Genomic DNA, 23,669 nt, shown 5'->3' with positions numbered 1-23,669 from the left:
CAATACTTCCGGTTCAAAGGTCGCTCGTTGTCCTTCCCTTTCCTGGCGGCAAGGCATGCAAGTATACTCCTGAAACAGATTCATTTTGAATGAAGTGTATTTTTCGGCATTGAAACGTGACTTTACTTTCTAAACATGGTAAGTCATGCCAGTGCTTTTTCCATTTGCGCACAGCTTCTTTCTTAATAACAGTTTAAGGAGGTTTTTATTTATTACCACGTTCAGAGTTGATTAACAATCCGTCTGGCTGTGTCTGAGGCTCGCGACGTTAACGTTTCGTTTCGATCATACAGCGTTGTTTATTATCTCACAGTCTTAGTGATAACTGCATATATATACACGATGTTCACTCATTTTAATGGTCTATTACTGTATGTGTTCGTGTAATGTCGTGTTTTTCGCATTATTGGGTAGCACAAAAGGGCTTTTGTAGGTGGTATGGTACGTTCAACAAATCCTGTGTCAGGATTGGCTATTGAGCCGTGTCCATGTGAGCGGTTAACCAATCAGCGCGCAGAACTCGGTTTAATAGTGGATGAACTCTTATAATGCTGATGTTTTAATGGTGCTAAAGTTATAAATGTGCGAAGGCCTTTTTGCTCTTCTAAGGATTATTTACTTATTTTACTATTTTTCTTTGTAAGTTTCTTTTTTTTTTCAGTTAAAGAATTACAACATTAACCACAACAAAGAAAATGCCAGGAGAAGCATAAAAGATACAGACATACACGTCTGATGTGTGTATAAAGATTCAAATGATGTATCACAATTCTTACGTGTGGAAATTAATGTATCATCACATCGACTCCAAAATAAAATTTTAATGTATATATGTTTGCATTTGGGGTGGTAAAATGTTGCCGTTCTCCTATACAGTCAACCCCTGAAATATTATGTTTTATATGGAAATGTAGCTGAATTTATATTTATATTACAAAATTAGTAAATTATATCGTTCTTAACATTTTAAGGTTAAAATCAATGAACTAGTATATATAAGCTAATAAAAAGCCTTAAAGTAATTGCAGAGGATTTTTGCGCTTTCTGTGAAATTCAGAGAGTCTTCGACCACAGTTGTTAGGTTTTAAGGAAAAATCTGCGAATGACTGAGGCTGCGAACCCTGAACCACTGCTGCTCGACTGTAATTTTACAGGTGTCGCATTCTAAACAATTCACACATTGGCTGGCAGCAAAGCATCCTGCGTGTTACAAGCAAATTATTTTCTGTTTAGAATTGTAACAAAAACAAAAGAAAAATATTCAATACAGAATCCAGATATTTATACATTTGTAGTACTAACAGAGTCACAATACAGATCAAATCTGCAGTGAAGTATCACAATTATATCGTATCAGCAGGTCACTGGTGATTTCTATCGCTTATATATAATATCATATATGTGTATGTATGTATAGATGGATTTGTGTGTTTGGATTAAAATAAAATCATAAGAATACAGTGTTGATTAATTATCCTGACAGTTTTTACAGCCTTTGTTCAAATTAGAGGGGATAGTGTCAATATACTTAACATCTTGCCTGAAAACCGAGAAAGAGGGCTTCTTTTGTTAAAATGATATTTAGCAAGGAGCAGAACCAGGATTTTTTATTTATTTATTTATTTATTTTTTAAAGTACTCACTATTAAAATGAATATGTGTATGAAGAAAAAAACCTACTCATTTTCAAGTCTAAAGGTGGTTTGTTGGTAAACGTTGGACGATGTTGAGGCCATATATATATATTTTTTTTTTCAAGTCAATCATGTCTACATGTCTATGTCAATAAACAATGACTCCTTGGTGTATATCTTTCTCATTTTCAGAGTTTGCCACTGAATCCTAAGCCTTTCCTGAACGGTCTGACGGGTAAACCCGTGATGGTGAAGCTGAAGTGGGGCATGGAGTACAAAGGTTACTTGGTATCTGTGGACGGATACATGAACATGCAGGTAGCATATTGGTGTACAGAATAATTCCACATGCACATGAAGAGGGAGGGGAAAATCCAGTCTTTTACTGTGTAAACAACAAAACTATCTTATACAGGTCCTAGGTGTTAATTGTATTTAATTGTGTGTCATGACTCCAGAAAGAGCAGTGCATGTTAATAATTTAATAATAAGTGTGAAACATGATTTCCCGACAGTCTGCATCATTACAACGTTTATGATTCTGCATAAGTTAACACACGTTTCAAGTCCTTCACTTACAGAATGTGTCTTTTACATAAAAGCAAATGTGACTTTTAAACACAAAATTTGCCACACGTTTATCATGCACGTGAAATCTCAGGATCTAAAAAAAAAAAAAAAAAAAAAGACAACCACGTCATGGCACATTGCATTTTTGTTAGTGGTCGGCATGTTTTTGGTCTATAAGGACAATGCAGGAGATGAACAAGTACCCCAAGGTTAACTTAAATTTTTCACCTCTTTTACTTGTTCTGTTTTGGAACTTCATGACTGTTTGCTGCAACAATACAAGAGGCACCCAAACCTTTTTTTAAAGCAGATAAGATTTTTAAGAACTTTTTAAGAACAAATTTTTCTTCTTATAAAAGGCAATTCACAGAAAAGAAAATGTGTGATTTTGCAAAGTACACTTAATAGTGTATTAAAGAGACCGCTAGAAACTACAGATAACGATTTTTTTGTGTTTTTTACGATACGATTGCTTTGTATTTTCAACTAGTATTCACATACTCTAGTACCCTTTTTTTTTTTTTTTCTTTTTTTTTTTTCTTTTTACACTCAACACAACAGGTGGGATTATGCACCCAATTGGTTTGAGAGGTGGCAGTAAACACAATGAAAAGAAAAGAACAAGAAAGTCACCCTTTGCAGTATGCCTAATATTCTTGAAATCTTGGGAGAAAAAGAGTGACCCTCTTGCCCGCCTTGCTATTTTATCAGCAATAGCTGTGTACGTTGACGGCGCATTTTAGGCGGGGGAAGCTGAAGACCAGGCTGTAGTGCACTGGGTGCCTTTCTAATGTGTCCAACATTAAGTTTTAACAACAATTTGTAATGCATTGAATTTTCTTCGGTATGGGACTGGATGGGTTGGCTTTTGGCTGGCAATATTTTAATATTATATTGTGTTAATGCTTTGGCAGATCAGTTGATTATATACACAACAGTATCTTTGTTAAAGTATATGCTATCCTTTTCATTTTTTAATATAAAATCGATTTTGGAGCCAGTGTGGTGATACATGAATTGCCACAAAAACTAGTCGAGGTGTGTGTATGTACGATTACCTAAAATACTATAATCATAACTGTGTTTTTCTCTCTTGTTCAATGATTAGTTGGCTAACACAGAGGAGTATGTGGATGGAGCCTTGGCAGGTCACCTCGGAGAGGTGTTAATCAGGTAACTCCATATCTTACACCATCTTTGATTTCCATTGGTTAGGTCTACAATTTAAGGAGGAGAATTTTTAAAATTATTATATTACTATTTTCACAGTTCAATTTTTTTCATGAATTTGTCAGGGGGTCATGGCCAGAAACCAGCAGACTCAGCTAGTTAGTGATTTACAAGATGACAAATACAATGCTGTTGAGTGTACTATTAGTATAAAAGCTGAAGATGTGAGGCAGAGGATAGAAAAGAGCAAATAAGACAAACTAAAGACTAAAACACTAAATAAAAATAGTCAAGTGTTTGGTTAATCTTGAAACTGAGAGTTAATTTTATAATTAATTGTCACATTAATGCTATTGATATTGATTCTGTGAAGTCTTACTTAAAACAAATGCTATTCCCCATTTTTTAATGCTATAACTTTTTTATGTATCATAATTTTACAAAAGAAAATCTTTATCCATGTGGAAGCATTTAGTGAAACTGTTATAAATTGTCCTGACCAGGGTACGCTTACTGTTGTATACTTATGTCTAGTGCAGTTCTTTAAAAAAAAAAAAAAAAAAAAAAAAAAGAAAGAATCTAAAGCACCATACAATCTGTTTTTTTTAGGTGTATTTCTTTTTGTACTATTATCATATTATTTTATTTCATTGAGTTCATTTTACAGGTCTTTCATGTCAGTCTCATATGTTCATGTTTTAGTATTGTACAACAAATGTGATTCAAAAAATAATTTTTTAAACTAACCCATCTCGTCTGTCTCCCAGGTGTAACAACGTTTTGTATATCCGAGGAGTAGAAGAAGAGGAAGAAGATGGAGAGATGAGAGAATAATGTGGGATTTTAAATTTGGGGTTGAAAATGTTTTTGGAAATGGTTTAGTTTATCTTGGTTGTATGTGAAGTCTAGTTTTGTTTCATTCCTTTATTTTTTTGTGAATTCATGTGTTGGTTTTTTTTACACTATAAAAGCATAATTTCTGGCTACAACATGCTGCAAATAAAATTATGCATTTTGTATTTTGCTTTTTCTCTTGAGTGCAGTTGCAACATTGATGACTTTGAATGAGTTTTGAATTTAGTAATTTTATAAAATAAATACATTCATTTTTTCAACGCGTTCACTCGGATAGTTCACAAAAATCTGTCAAAGGATTTATTTTGTAAGGTTTATGCCCCCCTTGTGCAGCCATGCAGTCACATTTACAGTATTACATTTTACAATTAATACAATTTAGTGGACAGTGAGCCGCACTATGAAGCTATCTTTGCGAATATTTCACAAAATAAAGTCTAATAAAAATCTAGTAATATTTTTTTCATCAATGTTTTTATTGATTTTAAACAGATATAACAGAGTAAACATGTAGTGATTCAATGCACACTTTATAAACCCCTACCCTATACCACCCACCCCTCCCTGACTCCAAGCCAGCGCTGCAATTTTATACCGATATCAAATGCCAGTACAGGATGGAAAATGAGATGGGATCATGAGAATTTGAGTTAATGTTTTCTTAAATTTTTTAAAATCCTCCCAGCTAAAAGTCAAGCCTTTCTTTGTCACATATACCTTGCAACACAATGAAATTCTTTCTTCAAATATCCCAGCATAGGGGATCAGCTATGATACAGCACACCTGAAGCAAACAGCATTGTCGGTCATGCTCAAGGGCCCTGTAACAGCAGCCCAACTGGCAGAGTTGGGGCAGATCGCAATCCCACCACCTTATCCCCGTCAGCAACCGCTGCTGGACCAGGTCCTACTTCACCCCTTGGACTATTGATTTGGTCAGACATTTCACCAGAACCAAGTTCAACCATAGAAAAATAGTATGAAGTGTATGTGTCATATTAATGTGGAAGTGAATGTAAATGGGTGCAGACATGGCAACCCTGCCCAAAAATTCCTCTGTACATAGGTTTAAACCAATAAAGAGCAAACTTTTAAATACCTTTTCAAAAGACTTTACAAAGCCCAGAGGCAAATGCAGAACATTTTTGCCCTCATGCCCAGAGGTGTGGATTTAAGAAATTGAGTAAATATAAAATATTTGCAAATGCCTACTTTAATCTTTTTTTACCATTATGATCCATCCCCCACACACCCCACAGACTTTTTACTTTTTTTCCATCTCTGTGCTCCTCCCCATAGCAGACCTTTGCCCTGGACCTTGCCTCAGTTTCAGCTTTGCTAAATATTTACCTGCCTTTTCACATCTCATGTGAGTGAGAACTCAGCTCTGTTCAAGTGCTTGTGTTCAAGGGGATAATTTGCCAGGAAATGTCTGAGAGCCTCCAGCTTTTGGTGAAAAATGCCAAACAAGTGGTTATGGTGTGTAAATATGGTGAGAAGTTTCTGACCAAGGATGGGATGCAGAATTTGGCAGTTATTGAGAATGCAAGTGTGGTTATTGGACAGTAAGTCATTTTTGCAATTATAAAATGCTTGTCATATTTATATGATAGTGTGTACACTTGATTGAAATGAAATAGAATTATGCTGTCTTGTGTTTGAGCACATGCATTGCCTGTTTTTATCTACAGTATATGCCTGTGTGTATTCCAGTAATGGACTTATTGAAGCTGTGGGACCAGCAGACGCCATAGAGTCCCGCTTCAGAGGAGCTGTGTTTGATAAAGTTCTCGATGCTACTGGGATGTGTGTTCTCCCTGGCAAGTATTCCTTCTGCAGCCAGCTACTTTGCATAATTCAAATGATCATCATATTAAGTCACTATTTTTTTTTCAGGTCTGGTTGATGCACACACTCATCCAGTTTGGGCTGGGGACAGAGTGCATGAGTTTGCAATGAAGGTAGACTACACTGCTTTTACCCACTAAAGTTTCTAGTGAAAATGAGATTGACATGTGGGTCAGGATATAAATATGGGGCAATTACTGTGCCTCAACTGTAAAGGCTCTGGGTTACTGACTAGACAGGCGCTTAACCCTCGCCGAAAAGGCTGGAATATGGGAAGAAAATAGTGTCAGTATGCTGTAAAAGTATGTATGATAAATAAAGGCTTTTACTTCCAGCTGGCTGGAGCCACATACATGCAGGTACATGAGGCCGGTGGGGGCATTCACTTTACTGTGACGCACACACGTGCAGCAGATGCAGAAACTCTGCTTCAGGGGCTGAAGGGCCGTCTGGAGCGCATGCTGAGAGCTGGAACTACACTGGTGGAGTGTAAGACTGGTTATGGACTGGAGCTCAATACCGAGCTCAAGATGTTGAATGTTATAGACTCAGCCAGGAAAACCATGCCTATTGGGATATCGTCAACATACTGCGGTGCACATGCAGTGCCCAGGTGAGACACACTTAACACTCATCCATTCTAACACATCAGGGCAAAGTATTCGTGTTGGAATACAGTCCAACATGAAGGTACTTACCTTTTCATCCTGTTTAAGTTTTTCTTCTAAATTGTCGTTCATGTGTTGGAAGCTGGAACCGCCGATCCACAACATTACACACAATCTCTTGATTGATTTCTGCTTGTGTACAGAGGCAAAACTATGGAGGACGCAACTGAGGACATTCTCTCTGTGCAGCTGCCCGCTATACAGAAGCAGATTTCTGCAGGCAACCTGAAGGTGGACAACATCGACGTGTTTTGTGAGAAAGGGGTTTTCGATCTGAATTCTACGCGCAGAATTCTCCAGGCTGGGAAAGACATGGGGCTAAACATCAACTTTCATGGAGACGAGCTGCATCCTATGAACTCTGCACAGGTGTGTTTGTATAAACATATATATATATATATATATATATATATATATATATATATATATATCACGTGTCTCAAATGTAAACTTGACGATAGGAGGACTGATGGTCACATTAGCACTTTTCCACTAGACAAAATCTTAATACAGAATTTATTTGACAGCACATTCCCACATTTATTTATCCCACATTCTGCATTTGCTGCCAATAATCAAACACCAACAGAGATCTGAGGTTCCTGTCAGCTCAGTCCAATCTCATTATCTTCAGATCCTATCTCAAGTGTTTCAGTCTTGTATTTAATACCATTCAGGGTTAAATTTAGAGATTATTGTGTGTAAAAATCCCAGCAGCTAAAGAATTGAACACCCAAACCAGCTGGAACCAACAACAATCTGAGGTGAACATTAACTGCATAATTTTATTTTTTGCGGCCCGATCCGGCCCCATCATAATTAATTTTCGGAATGAGAGGGGTGGGGTATCATAATCCTCCGATGATCTGTTCAATAGAAAATTATTACCCATGTAAACACGTGATCCAATCATTTCTCTTTAGTCAGAACAAACATATTATTTCTGTGCATGTTTGGTGAGGTGACAAGTTTACAAAATGGACATTTTGCTTCCGCTCCCTGATCAGTGATCTCTGAGAGAATAACTCTCTCCCACAAGTCTTCACTTACATCTGCTGGGTCTCTTGCTGAGGGGCACTGACTGGCTCGCCATTTCTGATGCACTAAATCATCTAACCAATCATAGATAAGGGTACATTTATGTAACCAATCATAAAGCAGAGGGCAGGATTTGTTATAAAAAAGAGGCCTAACCTCAAAGTTGGATAAAAAAATCCTTTTTTGCAGCAGATTAAACACTTCACAGAAGCCAGAACAAACCTGTGCATGTCAAAAATTTTTTTATTGTGATTGTGAGTATGTAAACACATGCCTTATCGGATCAGCGTTCATGTCAACAGTTAAGTTGGAATCTCTAATCTAAATGATTTTAATCAGTCTGAAGAAATATTGTCCATGTAAATGTAGGTAATGAGGGCAGCATGAACACATTATTTAAACAGGCCACCAGAATAATTTTCTCATGGAACTGGAATTTAATGTAGCTTTTTTTTAATGTAGCTTTTAGCCAGTGGAAAATTATCTATTATTTTAGTTAAAAAAAAAAAGATCAGTTTAATCGGTTTCTTTTTTTGTTTTGTCCCATTTAACTGAATATCAAGTTTCAGATAACTATTAATACTTTCACAGGTCCCATTATTCAAAGGGAATTAAACAAAGGTGTGTTGTCTATTTTTGTACTATAGTAAGAATTTGCCTTTTTCTCTTCACTCCTGATGTTAGCTTGGTGCAGAGCTTGGTGCTTTAGCCATAAGTCACCTGGAGGAGGTTACTGATGAGGGCATTGCTGCCATGGCAAAAGCAAAGACATGTGCTGTCTTGCTGCCTACCACTGCCTACATTCTCAGGTAGATGTTTACAGTAAAAAACAGTAGACCCTTACTGACTGAAGCTCTAAACTGCAAACCTTGATTGAGCAGAAATCAATATTTATATCATGAAAACAGGCTGCCATGTCCACGGGCGAGAGATATGCTTGATGCTGGAGTTATTCTCTCACTCGGGAGTGACTTTAATCCCAATGCTTACTGCTGCTCAATGGTAACTAACATACAATACATATGTTTTAAGTCTATATATACTGTATTTAAAATACAGATTGTTAGCTGTATGTGAATAACACTCTAGGACTGTTTTTGGTAGCCTATGGTGATGCACTTGGCCTGTGTGACACTGAAAATGTCCATGTCTGAAGCTCTGGCAGCAGCCACAATAAACGCAGCCTACGCGTTAAATTGCTCGCAGTCTCATGGATCTCTGGAGCCTGGCAAACAAGGAGACCTTCTCATCATCAATGCCCCACGGTATACACAAAAAGTCCACAGCATCAATACGATGACCTGAAATACTGGATTAGTAAATTTATTTTAGAATATGTTATAGATTAAGATAGGCAGAGATTATGCACTTATGTTATAGTACTTATTCTGGTGCTTCCTTCTAGTGAGCAACAGATGGAACTTGTAATAAATATTAAATGGAACACCTCAAGGAAGCAAAATTCTATTTACAATTTTTGGTATTATGATAAACAAAATATAAAAATGTTTCAGCTTTTTTTCTTACTTTATGCAGATGGGAGCATCTTATCTACCAGTTTGGAAGCCATCAGGAGCTGGTGAGATTTGTCATCATCAAAGGCAACATTGTTTATGAAAATGACAAGGTCTTGGACCTCTAAAATGTATGAACATTCATTTATTTTAAGGTGCTGCTAATAATGAACAGTATGCATGAATTAAGTGATTGTTAATTAAGGTGCTATGAAGTCACACATTAGAATACACACCAACCATCAGTTATATACTAGTAAACTGGTGACAGGATCAAGGACACATAGGCAAAGCCACCTTTATGGCACAGGTTAAACCCAAAACCTAGGTGATTATAACATTAATGGTTTTAATGTTATGGCTGATTAGTGTCAGCTAAACTCCTTGATCAAAAAACTATTCACTTTGGTTCCTCGTTCTACAATGTTGAGAAGTTTTACCTTAATAATGATTGCCCAGAGACTGAGGTGGTCTTTTGTGATTTATGTCTAAGCAAGAGACAATACCAACATGTTCCAGGATGAAAACAAATTGACTGGCCTGATATAAGTAAGAAATAACCCATATGAAAAGGATATGAAATGTATTAGCCTAATGCACAACTTTCAGCAGAAATATTAATACTTTTAATAATGATCTTAAACAACTGTAAACCATGTGTAGAATACAAAGGCATTTGTGTTTGTTTGAATAAAAATAGCTAAAGTCCAATAACACTTCAGGTGATTTCTGCCAGACATAAGCAGCACAGTGTTAGTCAGTATAATGTGGCAAATTATTCAACTATTATCCTGAAACAGAAAAAAAGAATCAATTCTTAGAATTCATAGAAAATATGTATAAAGTACATTTATCTACATTTCTATAGAAATATTCATTAAAAACAGAGAATATTATACACCACTGTATGAAAAAGTTCTCGATCAAGAATAAAACAACCATACATACTTCCTGTTACAAAAAACAGACAGAAAACAGCAGAAATATAAGTATTACATTCTTCCTGTGCTTCTACAATTGTACTTGTCTAAAAAAAATAAAATAAAAAAAGAGAGAGGGAGAGATCCTGGCTTTGTATTCACGTGCAATCAGCTCCTTAGAGGAAAAGCACGGTTTAGGATGAGCTCTACTTTGTCTCCCCCAAGTGCACATGCCTCGAGCACACACACCAGCCTCCGGTTCGTCAGCTGTGCAACAGTGGCAATCAAATCAGCTGTTAGTGGAAACAGACAGAGGCTGTAATTATAATACCATTGTGACTGTATGAGGGGTGTTCATGCCAAACCTAGACTTGTTATGAAATTTCCTTTTCAATGAAGGACTAAAACAGAGTGACATTTACAGAAGACTTCAAGCACAGTACGGTGATTAGACTCTTATCTGCTTGCACGTTACAGGAATCCAGCTGGGAATTACTGCCCCATCTCTTAGTCATTTCCACATGTTTGGGCCATTATGGGGGATTAGTCCAAGTATTGAAGAAACAAATACTCAAGTTTTTCAGACACTAAGCAGGCAACCCGATCATGGCTCTGGTGTACCAAGAAACTTTTTTTTTTTTTGGGAATAAGTGCATTATTCTAGTGGGGGATTATATTAAGAATTTCTTTTTTGTTTAATCTTATAACTGTGTTCTGTTATTCTGCAAAATCAAAAGTCCTGGTTTGACTTGAACACCCATTGTGATTCATGTTTACTTGCACATTTTTACAGTATATACACTCAGTACATAATCTAATTGAATATATATCAGCATGTGAATAAGAATTCAGTAGTAGGATGAAAGCCATAAGTACTTGAGTACGATAAATATACAGGACATCATAATAGAAAAATAAATAAGATATATGTTTGAATGGGAATATAAAGCACTTCTATAAGTTCTAAATATGGGGGTTATTTTTACCTGGGCTTGGGGGTGGAGCATGTGAAGAGAAGCCGCCATGTGAAAGCACAGACTCCCATGTGTTGTCGTGTGTCAGTGGGATGGGCTTCCAGTGCAAGTTCCCAGGAGTGGCAGGAAAGAAGATGACGTCCAGCATCACTCCATCGGACAGAACTGCATGCACACAGAACAAGCACGTAAAAATGTAGGTATAAAGTGTTTGTTGATCGGGTTGATTTCCTGGTTTACGTCTTTCATACCAACCTCTCAATGTTAAGCTGAAGTAACCAGTGTAACAATGGGCAGGGTTAAATGACTCCAGTTCTCTGTGTGGGAGGAGCTTGTGGAAATTGTTGGTCTGCATTCCCACAGCTGCTGCTTGGACGTGCCGTCGTTCATAACAGAAGCTCCTTGGTAATGTCTCAGGGGCAATATGAGGCATGCCAAGATGGGCCCGCATGGGACTACTGGGTGGTGTGGAGAAATTATCATCTTCTTCATCATCATCTTCATCATCATCTCCAACCAGAAATTCCATAGCTCCATCAAACAGAGAGAATTCTTCAGAGGGAAGACAATTCGAAGAATTAGCTGCCCGGAACTAACTGCCAACACGGTCATACACAAATAAATGGTTTCTGAAAAACTTTGTCATCGTTGTTTAAGGAGAACAAACAATCGATTTTTTTTTCCTGGTCTTTATCCAGTGTGTGTTTTTTTTTCAATAACCTACAAAATTAAAGTAATTTGTTTTTATCCAACCCACCATCTATGACTATAAAAATTAAATATTCCATTTGATAATTGCGCCAAAATGGAGGAATGTGAGAACGTGGCTGTGCAAAACTATTCATGCGCTTTTAGGCATTTACAACTTTTCGTATAGCCATGCCCACCTCAAGAGAAAAAAAGCACTATAAGCGCTGCATGCTGTGACATAATCTGGCACATAACATCCCTTCCTAAATTTTGATTTCATTTACGGCGGAGATTTAACTTCTGGCAAATGCAGAAGGATTTACCAAAGTTTCATTAAATTCTATCCAGCCATTTTCTGTGATGTGACAAAATCAGCTAGGCAGACATATGGACATTTTTTTTTCTCACACGGGTTTCAGGTCCTTCAATGTATAGAACGTCAAAACATCATTTAAAAGAGTGAGTTCTGACCAACGTACAGTCAAAACCTTATTTAAAGTACATAGAAGCTGCTTACCTAAAACTATAGAAAGTATTGGGTTTAACATCAGTAATTAGGTATGCTGCTAAAAAGCAGTAGGTATCTATATTTCTCTCACCATTTTCTGCATCCTCCTCTGTTGATGTTTGTTGAAATGGTGGTTTTGACCTAAAAACAACAAAATGAACACATTGTTAGAAAAAAAGAAGCAGAAAATCTCTTTGTATGTCTGTCTCTATATCTCAACATGTACGTACATTACCTCTTCCTGGAGCTGGAGCCAGTGGTAAAGAGCAGTTTCCTCTTTGTTGGAGTGTTAAATGTTTTAGACCTGCAGTATAAACAATATCACAATCACAAAGCTCATTCATGACAAATTGTACACACGTACAGTATAATAATTATTAATTGGATTAGCTGGATAGCAGAAGTGGATCTAAGGGTCCACACTTGAAATGTTCGGTTCGTTTAAAACAAACTCTATAATAGCAGCATTCAAGTTGAACTCCACTACCTGAACCCCTCTGTGCATCAAGCAAGCATAAGATTGTTTGAAAAGGTCGCTAGACTCCATGGTCTCTGTCTGTTTCCAGCCGAACTCTGGTGCAGTTTGATTGAAACATAAACGTACCACAGACCAAATATATGTAATACATGTAATATATGCTAGTACTATCTAATAATAATGACTGTATATAAGAACTCTCACTGGTGGACTTTATATCTGTGTTATTCGATGTAGGGGAGGCAGCATTTGGAAAGGCAGCGAGTGTGAAAAATCTTAGCTACGTCATGCACGTTAGTTAGCAATATACTGTACTGGAGTTTAAAAAGGAAAAGGGGGGAAAATTAACCAAAATCAATAAATTACTAAATGTAATACTGCCAAATTATGTTACATTTAATGAGCATCCAAGGACATTCTTGTAGAAAGCTGACAGAAGCATGAAATGGGAGAGTATCAAAGAAATAAAGATAACTGCTTGCATTTTTGTGGGGGATGTTCGTCACTGGCGGTTGTCTGGATAAAAGCTAATCGCAAGATAAAAACATTGACGCATTGTCGACATTTTATTCTTATTATCTGAAGCCACACATGTGTTGTTTTCTATGTATAACATAACATTTTTACAAACTCTTCATGAATTTTCGGCTGGTAATGAGACCACCATATACAATCCTCATGCCTTCTGTTGTGTCTTTTGGTCTGATAATGAAAATGATAGTGTAAATGCTAAGCAAACCAGGACTTTCACAAGCGAACCAAAACTAATGTACATCATTTTATGCTTTGGTCCAAAACAAGAGAACCGAACTACTACTGTGAACACACCCTGAGAATATGACAGGGTGAGTGGAATTGAACAAGTCTAAAGAGATATAGGTTAAAGGTGTAAAAGCTAAATTTTAACAGGGAGCCCGTAAAGCTGCCGCAAAGCAGAACACAAGAAACAAACACAAACCCTTCTCTTTGTCTTGGCACTCTAGGACTAAGTTGAGCTGTAAGTGGGTCTGAATTCTGTATCGTCCTCACTTCCTGAAAGAGAAAGATCTACTTCTAAAATCCTATATTTGATTAAAACCATGATGTAAATAATCCTTGATGGATCCATGGGATGCATTCAACGTGTGCTTGTGTATACCTGTCTGCTGTGATAGCAGGCTGCAGTGATTGTGCACTGAACAACAAAGCGCTGTCTCTCTCTATAATGCAGCCTGTCACACTGGAGCTTCATTTCTCCTCCACTGATCAGACCTGCCTCACCTGAAGAATACAAACACACACGATTTTAATGTTTTAGAGCACATTCATGACACATTTTAAATATGTTCGCCCAACAAGCGGTATACTCTGATCACACACTTTCCAGTCACCACATAAAACAGTCAACAGATCTTCAGTATGGATGAAAATCTTCTTTACAGATGACAATGTGATACTCCTGTACTACATTTTTCTATTCTACTGACAGGTAAAATAATCTCTACATTTGTTTAGAATTAAAATTTAGTTTTAAGAATCTGTGACTTTTTTGAATATTTTGTGAGATAGCGTGGGTCTGTTTTTTTTGGCATGGTAAGCAGTTTTAAGTATATATATATATATATATATATATATATATATAGCTAAGTTTCTTTATATTCTATTGCTTATTTTATTCCATAATCTACTTTTTATTTTTACTTTAAGTTCACAAGCGGTCGTATTGTGCATATCGTATTGTGTATGTGACAAATTTGAGGATTCAAATACAGTCTATACGTATGTTTCATTGCAAACACACCCGATTTATCATATTTAAAGACTACCAAATGTACATGTCTGCTCTTTTAAAATGTTATTATTCTAATCACTAATAATATATTCAGAATAAGGCAGTCTATATGGTAAAAATTAAATCCACGTCATTTACACCATCGACAATGGCACAGGCTATTTATTCCATGAGTTTCTGATTTCAATAAAAAAAATGGTTACGCCCCCTACTGACCCTTGTTTTGCTTTTGCTGAAAGACTGGACTACAATTATCTGTACTGTAGCTCATATTAAACAGTCAGTCTGCTTTCTATATATGGTAAAGCAAGCAGCCCACCTTGCACTAAGGTTAATTTTTCTTGTTCATTACCTTGTCGATTTTCCATAAAGCTTTGTAGAGAAACAGGAAGTGGAGGATAGCTGAAGTATCCTCCAGTCACAGCCTTGTCCAGCATGCTGGCCTCATCCACTTGTTTCAACCACTGTAGGAATTGTCGGACTGGACGAATCCCTCTGTATGGCATCACAGAGTGGGAGCCAGTGCCTGTGTGCCATCAGATGCTCACATTAGTACTAGCAAAAACACTTACAGTGTATTTTGAAAGAAGGTGCGTCAACGAGTGGGTGTGTGGCAAGTACCTGTGCAGTAAACCTGAGTAAATGACGTGTTGCTCAGATACTCAAAGGTTGTACCTGTGCTAACTGTATTCCTTATTAGCTTGAGCCTTGTACAGACAACAAGTGCCACTGAGAATGATAAGAGAAAAAAATTATTAAGGTAATGCTTTCCATTATATTAAACTCGTAGCTATAATGCAAAGATGACGTGTAATTACTTGGTTGAATTCGGCTTTGGATGTCAGGCTGTGATGTTGAAAAAAGCCTGATGGTGATTCGTTGATCTGTCGTCCCGTCTTCTAACTGGAGCCATCGGTACTCTTCAAAATCTGACCTCCGTCCATCTTAAAACAAAATGGTTCACTTCATACAGATACAGAAGCAACAATTTACTCAAGCCATACAGGGCTCTTCTAATAAAACAGGAAACACACTCCTGATTATTTTCACTTAGCTAACTGAGTAATATGTGTATAATGCTCTCTCACCTTTACTCCTGATACGTTCTTGTCGCCCCGCAAAAACAACTACACCTGTAACGTCACAGATGGTGCCATGAGGAGAACTTTGTAGATCATGTCTGCAGAAGATATGATGCACGGTGAAAATAACTATAATGAACTATGAAGTTCGCTTACAAAACCATACACAGTATGATATGCAGTCAAATGCTTATAGCAAACATAAACAAGAAACATGCAACGTAGAGAACAGTCTGTTTGTTGGGATCGCTGAGGTCCTTCATTATCTCCCTGGCCTTGGTCCAGCACCACTTGCCACAGATTAAGTGCAGGTCAGGGATCTTAGTGTGCATTTTGCGCTCAGCCAATCACACCACCCTCTATAAAGCTCGTCTGCCCTGCATGGTGCTTTCCCCAAACCAATGTGTAATGTTTCCCGTCAGAATCCTTTCTATGGTGCAGAAGTAAAACGTAGTTCTCCTTTAACTGTTTTAATAACCTCCACTCTTGTGAGTTTTTTTTTTTCACTAGATTTTAGAACATGATTGCAGGCATTTGTTCTCATTTAACAGGAGCATTCAAGATTTTTTAGCCAACTGTGTGCTTTCAACTTTGTGCCAATGGTTTGGGGAAGGTGTATACACAGCTATGACTATCATCCTTTTGTTTAAATAGTGTATAAATGAAGTTAGTGTATTCAGGGGCGAAACTGAGTCAATTACTGTAAAAATAAGCAAGTTTGCATCAGGAAAAAGGAACAAGCTCCATGACTAAGATAAGTCATATTTTAGTGATAGTACTACAACATCAACTTCTGTAATTAATCTTCAGTTGTGTGCTCTGTAATCAAATCCAAACCACAGAATTTTTACATCTGAATTTACACATTTTATGTTTTTTTATTTAGTTACATCAATAGCTCAGGTGGTTGAGGCTCTGGGTTGATGAACAGAGAGTCAGGGTTTGAGAAGCACCACTGCTGGGCCTTTGGGAAAGGCCCTTAACCCTATGCCCATATGAAATATCTATTCACTGAGATGTGAAGAATGTAACATCTGTGCCAATAACTTACTGTAAATGATCTGACATCTGCAACCCCGAGAGTGTAAAACCCAAAGGGGAAAAAAAGACAATTTAGTACTGCAAAATTGCCCACCCCAACACCCAAAAAACTGTGATCTTGTGATGCAGTCTCAACGATGACTGAATTCATATTGTAATGTGTTTCACAAAGCTGGAATTTTGCAAGCAAGTGATTGATTAATGACCTGTTAAAGAGTGAAGAATTTTCCCTTGCTTTAAATTTTACAATTGCAAACTGTTTTATGGTAAATGTTCTTATGTAAGCAGCTCTCTAAAACTAAAATGTGACCTCGTATTTTCACAGAAATTTCATACTGTTGGGGTATACTATTAGTCTTTACATACTACTACTACTACTACTGCTAATAATAACAACAACAACTGTGTTTATGTATGTGTACCCGTTGAGGAAGTCATGAGGCAGGTCTGGTAAACCCCACTCAGGTAAAACGTGTTGCTTTGGAATGATGGTGACTTTAGCTGCAGGATTTCTGGAGTTTAGACTGATCTCTAAAAAGGAAAGAAACAAATATACAGTGGGGCAAAAAGTATTTAGTCAGCCACCAAATGTGAAAGTTCTCCCACTTAAAAAAATGAGAGAGGGCTGTAATTTTTATCATAGGTATACAACTATGAGAGACAAAATAAGAAGAAAAAAAATCCAGAAAATCACATTGTAAGATTTTTAAAGAATTTATTTATTATTATTAAATTAGTATTTATTATTGGTTTAATTCTCTTCTGGATCATCCAAATGCCCTCTAGCAAACTTCAGACGGGCCTGGACGTGTACTGGCTTAAGCAGGGGGACACGTCTGGCACTGCAGGATTTGAGTCCCTGGCGGCTCAGTGTTTTACTGATGGTAGCCTTTGTTACTTTGGTCCCAGCTCTCTGCAGGTCATTCACTAGGTCCCCCCGTGTGATTCTGGGATTTTTTCTCACAGTGAGATCTTGCGTGGAGCCCCAGATCGAGGGAGATTATCAGTGGTCTTGTATGTCTTAAATTTTTTTAATAATTGCTCCCACAATTGATTTCTTCACACCAAGCTGCTTTCCTATTGCAGATTCAGTTTTCCCAGCCTGAGACAGGTCTCCAATTTTCTGGTGTCCTTTGACAGCTCTTTGGTCTTAGCCATAGTGGAGTTTGGAGTGTGATTGTTTGAAATTGTGGAGGGCTGTCTTCTATACTGATAAGTTCAAACAGATGCCATTTATACAGGTAACGAGTGGAGGACAGAGAAGCCTCTTAGGGAAAAAGTTACAAGTCTGTGAGAGCCAGAAATTTGCTTGTTTGTAGGTGACCAAATACTTATTTCACAGAGGTATTTACCAATTAATTCATAAAAAATCCTACAATGTGATTTTCTGGATTTTCTTCTTATTTTGTCTCTTATAGTTGAGGTATACCTATGATGAAAATTCCAGGCCCCTCTCATCTTTTTAAGTGGGAGAACTTGCACAATTGGTGGCTGACTAAATAGTTTTTGCCCCACTGTAGGTTAAATGTTCGAGAAGCCAAACAATAAAAAGCAGTGCATTTGGTCACAATGGGATTTTTCACTCATGTTAATTATAGTCTGGCTGTTGGGAAATATGCAGCTGATGTAACTGTATCTATGATGAGCAATATTGAGAACAGTAGCAGGGCTTATGCCACATATTTCTCTGTACCTATATTTGGCTCTGCATCCTGTCCGCTGCGGCTGCTGTAGCTGTCTTTCACTCTGTACATACTCAGTCTTAAAACCTGACCAGGCTGCAGGCAACGGTACCAGTCTAAGCATATGCTGTTCCACAGCACAACACAAACTCTCATAGAGCCGTCAGCGACCTGTAACTCAGCCTGTAATGGACAGAAAAGTGTTATGAGTTAGTACAAGAAAACAATTAATTCAATATGTTTTTAAATTTCCTGTCAACTCAAACTCATTACCCCTGACCTTATATGGACATTCACAGCTCTGCTCTGCTTTTCCATAATACATCAGTCTGGATTTGTGTAAAATCCGCACACACAGAGCTCCTCTGCGACGCAGGGAGCCACTCAGGAAGCGACGGCAGAGCTCCGCTAGTGACACTACTGGCTGTAAATCTGCTCAAAACGAAATTTTAACAAACATTATCAAGCACTTTAAATTAGCATTATACAGATAAAAGAAAGCTAACCCCCCTGTGGACATGGTATGACAGCATGGTAGTCTATGTTGTGTTCTGTTGGTACAAGTGTACACTACTGGTCAGGAGATATGACACACTTTTTAATTCTATGATCTTTCCTGATTTTTATTTCCTTGTACATTGTAAAAAAATACTGAAGGCTTCCAAAATATGCAATAACCTCCTTTAAACAGGTTATATTGAGATGTGTCTGTGACTTATGCTCTATAAAGCCTTCATAACAGCTCTAATCTGAGATGGTAACCCTAAGTGGAGTTCTCCTCTGCAGAAGATGTCTGTTTTGGTCTTGCTTTCCTGGGATGGTCATCATAAGAGCCAGTTTTAACATGGTGCTTGATGGGTTTTGCAAATGCAAGAACTATTCCAGAACAGCTGACCTGAAATGTGTAACAGGGAGCACAGGACATTCTAGATAGGGTGCCAACTCATCTCAGGGCACAAGCACAGCCAGTGTTTCATACATTATGACAGGCAGTCCAGTCATGTCTCCGACACACTGGGATAACTCTACCTCTAAGGTATCCAAGCACTAGTGAAACACTGGGATAAGTGTATTAGTGTAGAAGAGGGTTTATATAAAAAAAAAAAAAAAAGGTAGTTTTAGGTACTCTCACAACTGTCCCGGTTTGTACCTTTAAATGGATGGATTAGGTTGATGGAACAAATGTATTTTGGGGATCAGAGAATAATGAAGAATAAACTGTGCATGGGAGCAAATAGACAAAAGGGTGGTCTTTTATCCTGGGATTCCCTGATTTAAAAGAGTGCATGCGTCCCCAATGAAGTGTGTCATTTTCACTGGGGGTGGGGGTTAACACTTGTTTGAGCTCTAATCCGAGAGGGTGTTTAATCTACCTTCCACTACACCGTCTTCCTCGGAGTCCTCTCCTCCTGTCTCGGAGGGAGGCGCGTGCCGCCATGTGTCCCCGGTGAAATCGTGATTGTTCCACAGGGGAAGGTAAGTGCTCCTGTGGGCTCGGAGCGGGACGAGGCTCGGCTCCTCGGACATCACCCAGGGCAGTGAGTCCACATTAACAGAAGACAGGGACAGGAGAGCCGCATCGCTCCCGCCAGTAGTGTCCACATCCAAGCTACAGATGTGAAATGTCCTGCTGTCCCCGTCGCCCGGGTCACAAGCCGAGAACACGACGTTTCTCAGCACACTGCCGCAGCGCAGTCTGTTCGTGTGAAGCAGCGCGTTCAGACTCGGGTCCAGAGACACTCTCAGTCTGCAGTCTCCGTCTGTAACTGTAGCATCGTACAGACTGTCAGACGCAGAAATACTGTCCGGGAAATGCACTCCGAAATCCGGGTCTCTTCCGTAGCGCTCAAGAGAAATCACGTACAGCGGCTCCGTCTGGGCTTTAACTCTGGGAGACCCGGAGGGAGTCGAGAGGAGTTTGTTTAAGCTTCTTTGAAGCGCGCAGCCTCCACTGCAGCCTGGCACAGCGGCCATTTTAATGACACGATGATCATGATAATAATAACAACGCAGAGCATGATGGGAAATTGAGTCAAGCGCTTACACGCGCTCAGAATCACAGATTCAATTCAATTCAATTTTATTTGTATAGCGCTTTTAACGATTTACATCATCACAAAGCAGCTTTACACAATCAAAAGACTACAAAGATAGTAGTTTTAATATATTCGTGTTATTTTATTGAATGTAATCGTTGCCTTAAAAATTACAATACATGTATAATCGTTTAAAATCCTAAATCATGTTTAAATGGGGGTACTTAATTAATAAAAAAAACATTTGCATAATATGGCAACCCCCATAAATGCGCTAAAATAACCTTCAAGTTTTTAATGTACAACACACGCACTTTTCCAAAAATGTAAACCTGTGCTCGGCCACGTAAAAAAAGAAACCTGGACGAGTTAAAGACAAAGACACAAGGAAACAGTAACTCATTTACTGATTGTCATATTTTCAAAATATACACTGGGCAGCACTTTGACAAATGGTGATCACGTGATAGTCACGCACTTTTCATATACTTCCGGTTTCGGGCAATGACTCAAGTCGTGCACATTTCGGGAGGAAAGATGTTTTAAGGGTCTTCTTTCACGTATACATAAAAATAAAAAAAATAATTAAGTAGATGGTCAAAATGAAAACATTAAATAATAATAATGTGGGGGTAACAAATAAATAAAAATAAGTTTATCATATTATTATTATTATTATTATTATTATTATTATTATTAATAATACCAAATTAAAGGGGCTAATGAAAATTAAATAAGACGCTAAAATAATAATAATAATAATAATAATAATAATAGGCACTTCTAAAGTCCCTGGTAGCTCATCATTATTATGACTGTCTATTAATAGTGGATCATCATACCTCGATATATTATTTAGCCACTACCTAATAGGTCGAGCCGTTTGCTTGCCGATATGTCAGTTTGTTTGTATACACTGCCCTGCCACAGTGATTAAGTGTAATGACTGTAGGTATGTGTTTGCGTGCTGTAACTATGGATGTCCGCTCCTGAAGCCAAGCCTGAGAGAGAGAGAGAGAGAGAAAGGGAACAGAAACAAAGGACAACGCTTTTCTACATAATAACAATTCAGTAAAACCTTTACCAATTTTATGTGTCAGTATAAAATATTTATAGTCTTCATCCTGTCGGGGACAGAGAAGATAAAATTTTTTTAACAATGTGGGCAGTTAACAAAGCTGGGATTGCACTCGAAAAGAAAAACAAAAAAGTAAGCTTTTGCATGTTTTTTTTTATAACCAATATGGCATACATTTGTTAGATAGATAGGCTAGATTTATATAGGCTAGCAATAAATTAAAAGTGAACAGTTACTCTATGCCCTATATCCACAAATACTCAATGTGATTTTTTTTACATTTCACCCCCCAAATCTGTAATGGATTAAATGAATTAAGTCTACTGTTGTATTATTAAGAATCAATTCATTATCTGTTTAATACCAATACAAGTAGCTTTCAGTAGAGCTGTACAGTACAGGTCTTATGCAAAAAGAAAAAGTACACAATCTGTACATAATCAGACTCAGAAACTATGCAATGCTGATATAACTTTGTTTCACTACTTACAGAAACATGAAACTGTAAGTTTTCCACCCATTTCCATTGGCCATGTGAAGTCACTACAGGTGAGTTTTTCCTCCTCTTGTATTTCCTTCCTTATTCAGCTTCTATTTCTATAGCACCTTAAACCTATACAGATGCCTTGTGCCTTTCCTGTAACTGTAACATGATTATAATTTTTTACTATTAATTGAACTTCTCATACTTAAGATTCCTCACTGCAAATGCATTTCTTCTTCAGTATTATAGCAGGCTAACTGCCTCTCAGAGACTTCAAGAGCTTTTCTTCTCCCAAGCTCGAGCTGATGATGGACCTCTTAGTAAGACAATCAGGAACAAGGTATTGGATCAGAAGCCTCAATTTTTACAGAGCACACGTCAGGAAAAAAATAGCATGAAGTATATTATATTAATAAATATTAATAATATTATCTTATTATGATCATATATATCAATATATAACATATAGCAATGAAGTTAAACTAACGTGAAAAGTAATGTCTTGTATAACCAGAAAATCTCAAGGCATCAGGTTGATCTTTATGCCAAACTGAGTGTGGAGATCGAGCTGAAGGTCACCGCTCATGTAACCTATAGATGCATGTAACCCTACAACCTTACAAAAATAAATAGGATTACACCTAAATGGCACTTTTTTTTAGTTAAGACCCGGCTTATGCTAATACACCTAGACCATCTTCTTGACATGTCCTTAGTGGGACAAGATTTAAATGCAATGGAACAACACTGATAAATCCATGCAAGGGTGGACACAGTACTGGGAAATTATACCTAAGTGAAAGTACAGATATTTAAAACATTTTACTTAATAAAAAGTTGAAAACAATCTATTCTAGTAAAATAATAATACAAAATTTTATACTTTATAATTAAATATTAAAGTATGCAAATGGTAACAGTGTTTACTTGATGTAGTAATGTTTATGTGATGTTTTCATGTAAAAAGTAACTTTACTTATTTTAGACTTGTAGTTTTAAGTCAATGCCATTTTGCCTGGAAACTTCAATTCATCTCTCTAAGACTGCAAAATTTATCATTAGCTAGAATACAAATTGCTACCCTATTACATTCGCTGCTACAATTAACTGCTTTCTCAGGCCTTACCCTAAGCAAGCCTAACCAAAGCACTGGATGGAGTTCTACCTTGTAGCGAGCAAAGGACTTGCAACAGTTTATATACTGTACGTCTATTACACTGCAGTTCGGTGGCACATACAAAGAATATTCAAATGCACAAGCATATTGATAGTGCAAACATCTGAAAAGGTCATAAACAGTTAAAAAAAAACTTATGATACATGGATCAACTTAAATGGATGCTAAGCCGAAATGCTGCTCAGTTGAGCCCCTTTTGACTGTGAGCATAGAAACATTGTACTTTAAAGGTTTAAATTAGTTAAAATCTATTGTTTGATGAAAAGTACTTAAGTAAGGTATAAATATGCAAAAATATTGACAGTATACAGTATTAATATAGGCACAACTTACATTTACATAAGTATTGTCCACCCCTATAGCTACATATACAGTATGTAAAAAACTCTCTTCATAACAAATGAAAAAAAAAGAAGCAATTGCATGTCATGTTCCATGCTGCTTCGATATT

The 23,669-nt window shown here is 37.3% G+C and overlaps 3 protein-coding genes and 1 long non-coding RNA gene across 5 annotated transcripts; 3 read left to right on the top strand and 1 right to left on the bottom strand.

Moving 5' to 3' along the window:
- Positions 1 to 4,398, top strand: snrpf (small nuclear ribonucleoprotein polypeptide F). The gene is made up of 4 exons (XM_053498599.1): positions 1 to 138; positions 1,827 to 1,952; positions 3,313 to 3,377; positions 4,142 to 4,398. Exons 1-4 carry the CDS (start codon positions 136 to 138, stop codon positions 4,206 to 4,208), a joined length of 261 nt encoding a protein of 86 aa, XP_053354574.1. The 5' UTR covers positions 1 to 135; the 3' UTR covers positions 4,209 to 4,398.
- Positions 4,399 to 5,562: 1,164 nt separating this feature from the next.
- On the top strand, positions 5,563 to 9,577 carry amdhd1 (amidohydrolase domain containing 1). 2 transcript variants are annotated; one of them, XM_053500044.1, is made up of 9 exons: positions 5,563 to 5,794; positions 5,943 to 6,049; positions 6,126 to 6,190; positions 6,413 to 6,690; positions 6,889 to 7,114; positions 8,468 to 8,592; positions 8,692 to 8,785; positions 8,888 to 9,048; positions 9,320 to 9,577. In XM_053500044.1, exons 1-9 carry the CDS (start codon positions 5,658 to 5,660, stop codon positions 9,423 to 9,425), a joined length of 1,299 nt encoding a protein of 432 aa, XP_053356019.1. In that variant the 5' UTR covers positions 5,563 to 5,657; the 3' UTR covers positions 9,426 to 9,577. The 2 variants fall into 2 exon arrangements, with proteins under 2 accessions (XP_053356019.1, XP_053356027.1); XM_053500052.1 differs by having other exon boundaries at positions 5,704 to 5,794; positions 5,921 to 6,049.
- Positions 9,578 to 10,347: 770 nt separating this feature from the next.
- Positions 10,348 to 20,528, bottom strand: si:ch73-71d17.2 (RPA-related protein RADX). The gene is made up of 15 exons (XM_053495535.1): positions 19,817 to 20,528; positions 18,724 to 18,875; positions 18,455 to 18,626; positions 17,184 to 17,292; positions 15,727 to 15,818; positions 15,457 to 15,582; positions 15,260 to 15,367; positions 14,991 to 15,164; positions 14,006 to 14,127; positions 13,826 to 13,899; positions 12,625 to 12,693; positions 12,481 to 12,530; positions 11,447 to 11,743; positions 11,204 to 11,356; positions 10,348 to 10,510 (listed from the first exon to the last, which is right to left on the bottom strand). The coding sequence occupies exons 1-15, from the start codon at positions 20,415 to 20,417 to the stop codon at positions 10,386 to 10,388; spliced, it is 2,424 nt and encodes an 807-aa protein (XP_053351510.1). The 5' UTR covers positions 20,418 to 20,528; the 3' UTR covers positions 10,348 to 10,385.
- A 680-nt stretch (positions 20,529 to 21,208) lies between these two features.
- Positions 21,209 to 22,626, top strand: LOC128530647 (uncharacterized). The gene is made up of 3 exons (XR_008361140.1): positions 21,209 to 22,106; positions 22,283 to 22,381; positions 22,556 to 22,626. It is a non-coding gene; the product is annotated as an uncharacterized LOC128530647 (long non-coding RNA).
- Positions 22,627 to 23,669: the final 1,043 nt, after the last annotated feature.

Source organism: Clarias gariepinus, chromosome 1 (genome assembly GCF_024256425.1).
Source record: "Clarias gariepinus isolate MV-2021 ecotype Netherlands chromosome 1, CGAR_prim_01v2, whole genome shotgun sequence".
Lineage (NCBI taxonomy): Eukaryota > Metazoa > Chordata > Actinopteri > Siluriformes > Clariidae > Clarias > Clarias gariepinus.
The sequence above is the reverse complement of the archived record's forward strand: the minus strand, read 5'-3'. Positions and strand labels throughout refer to the sequence as shown.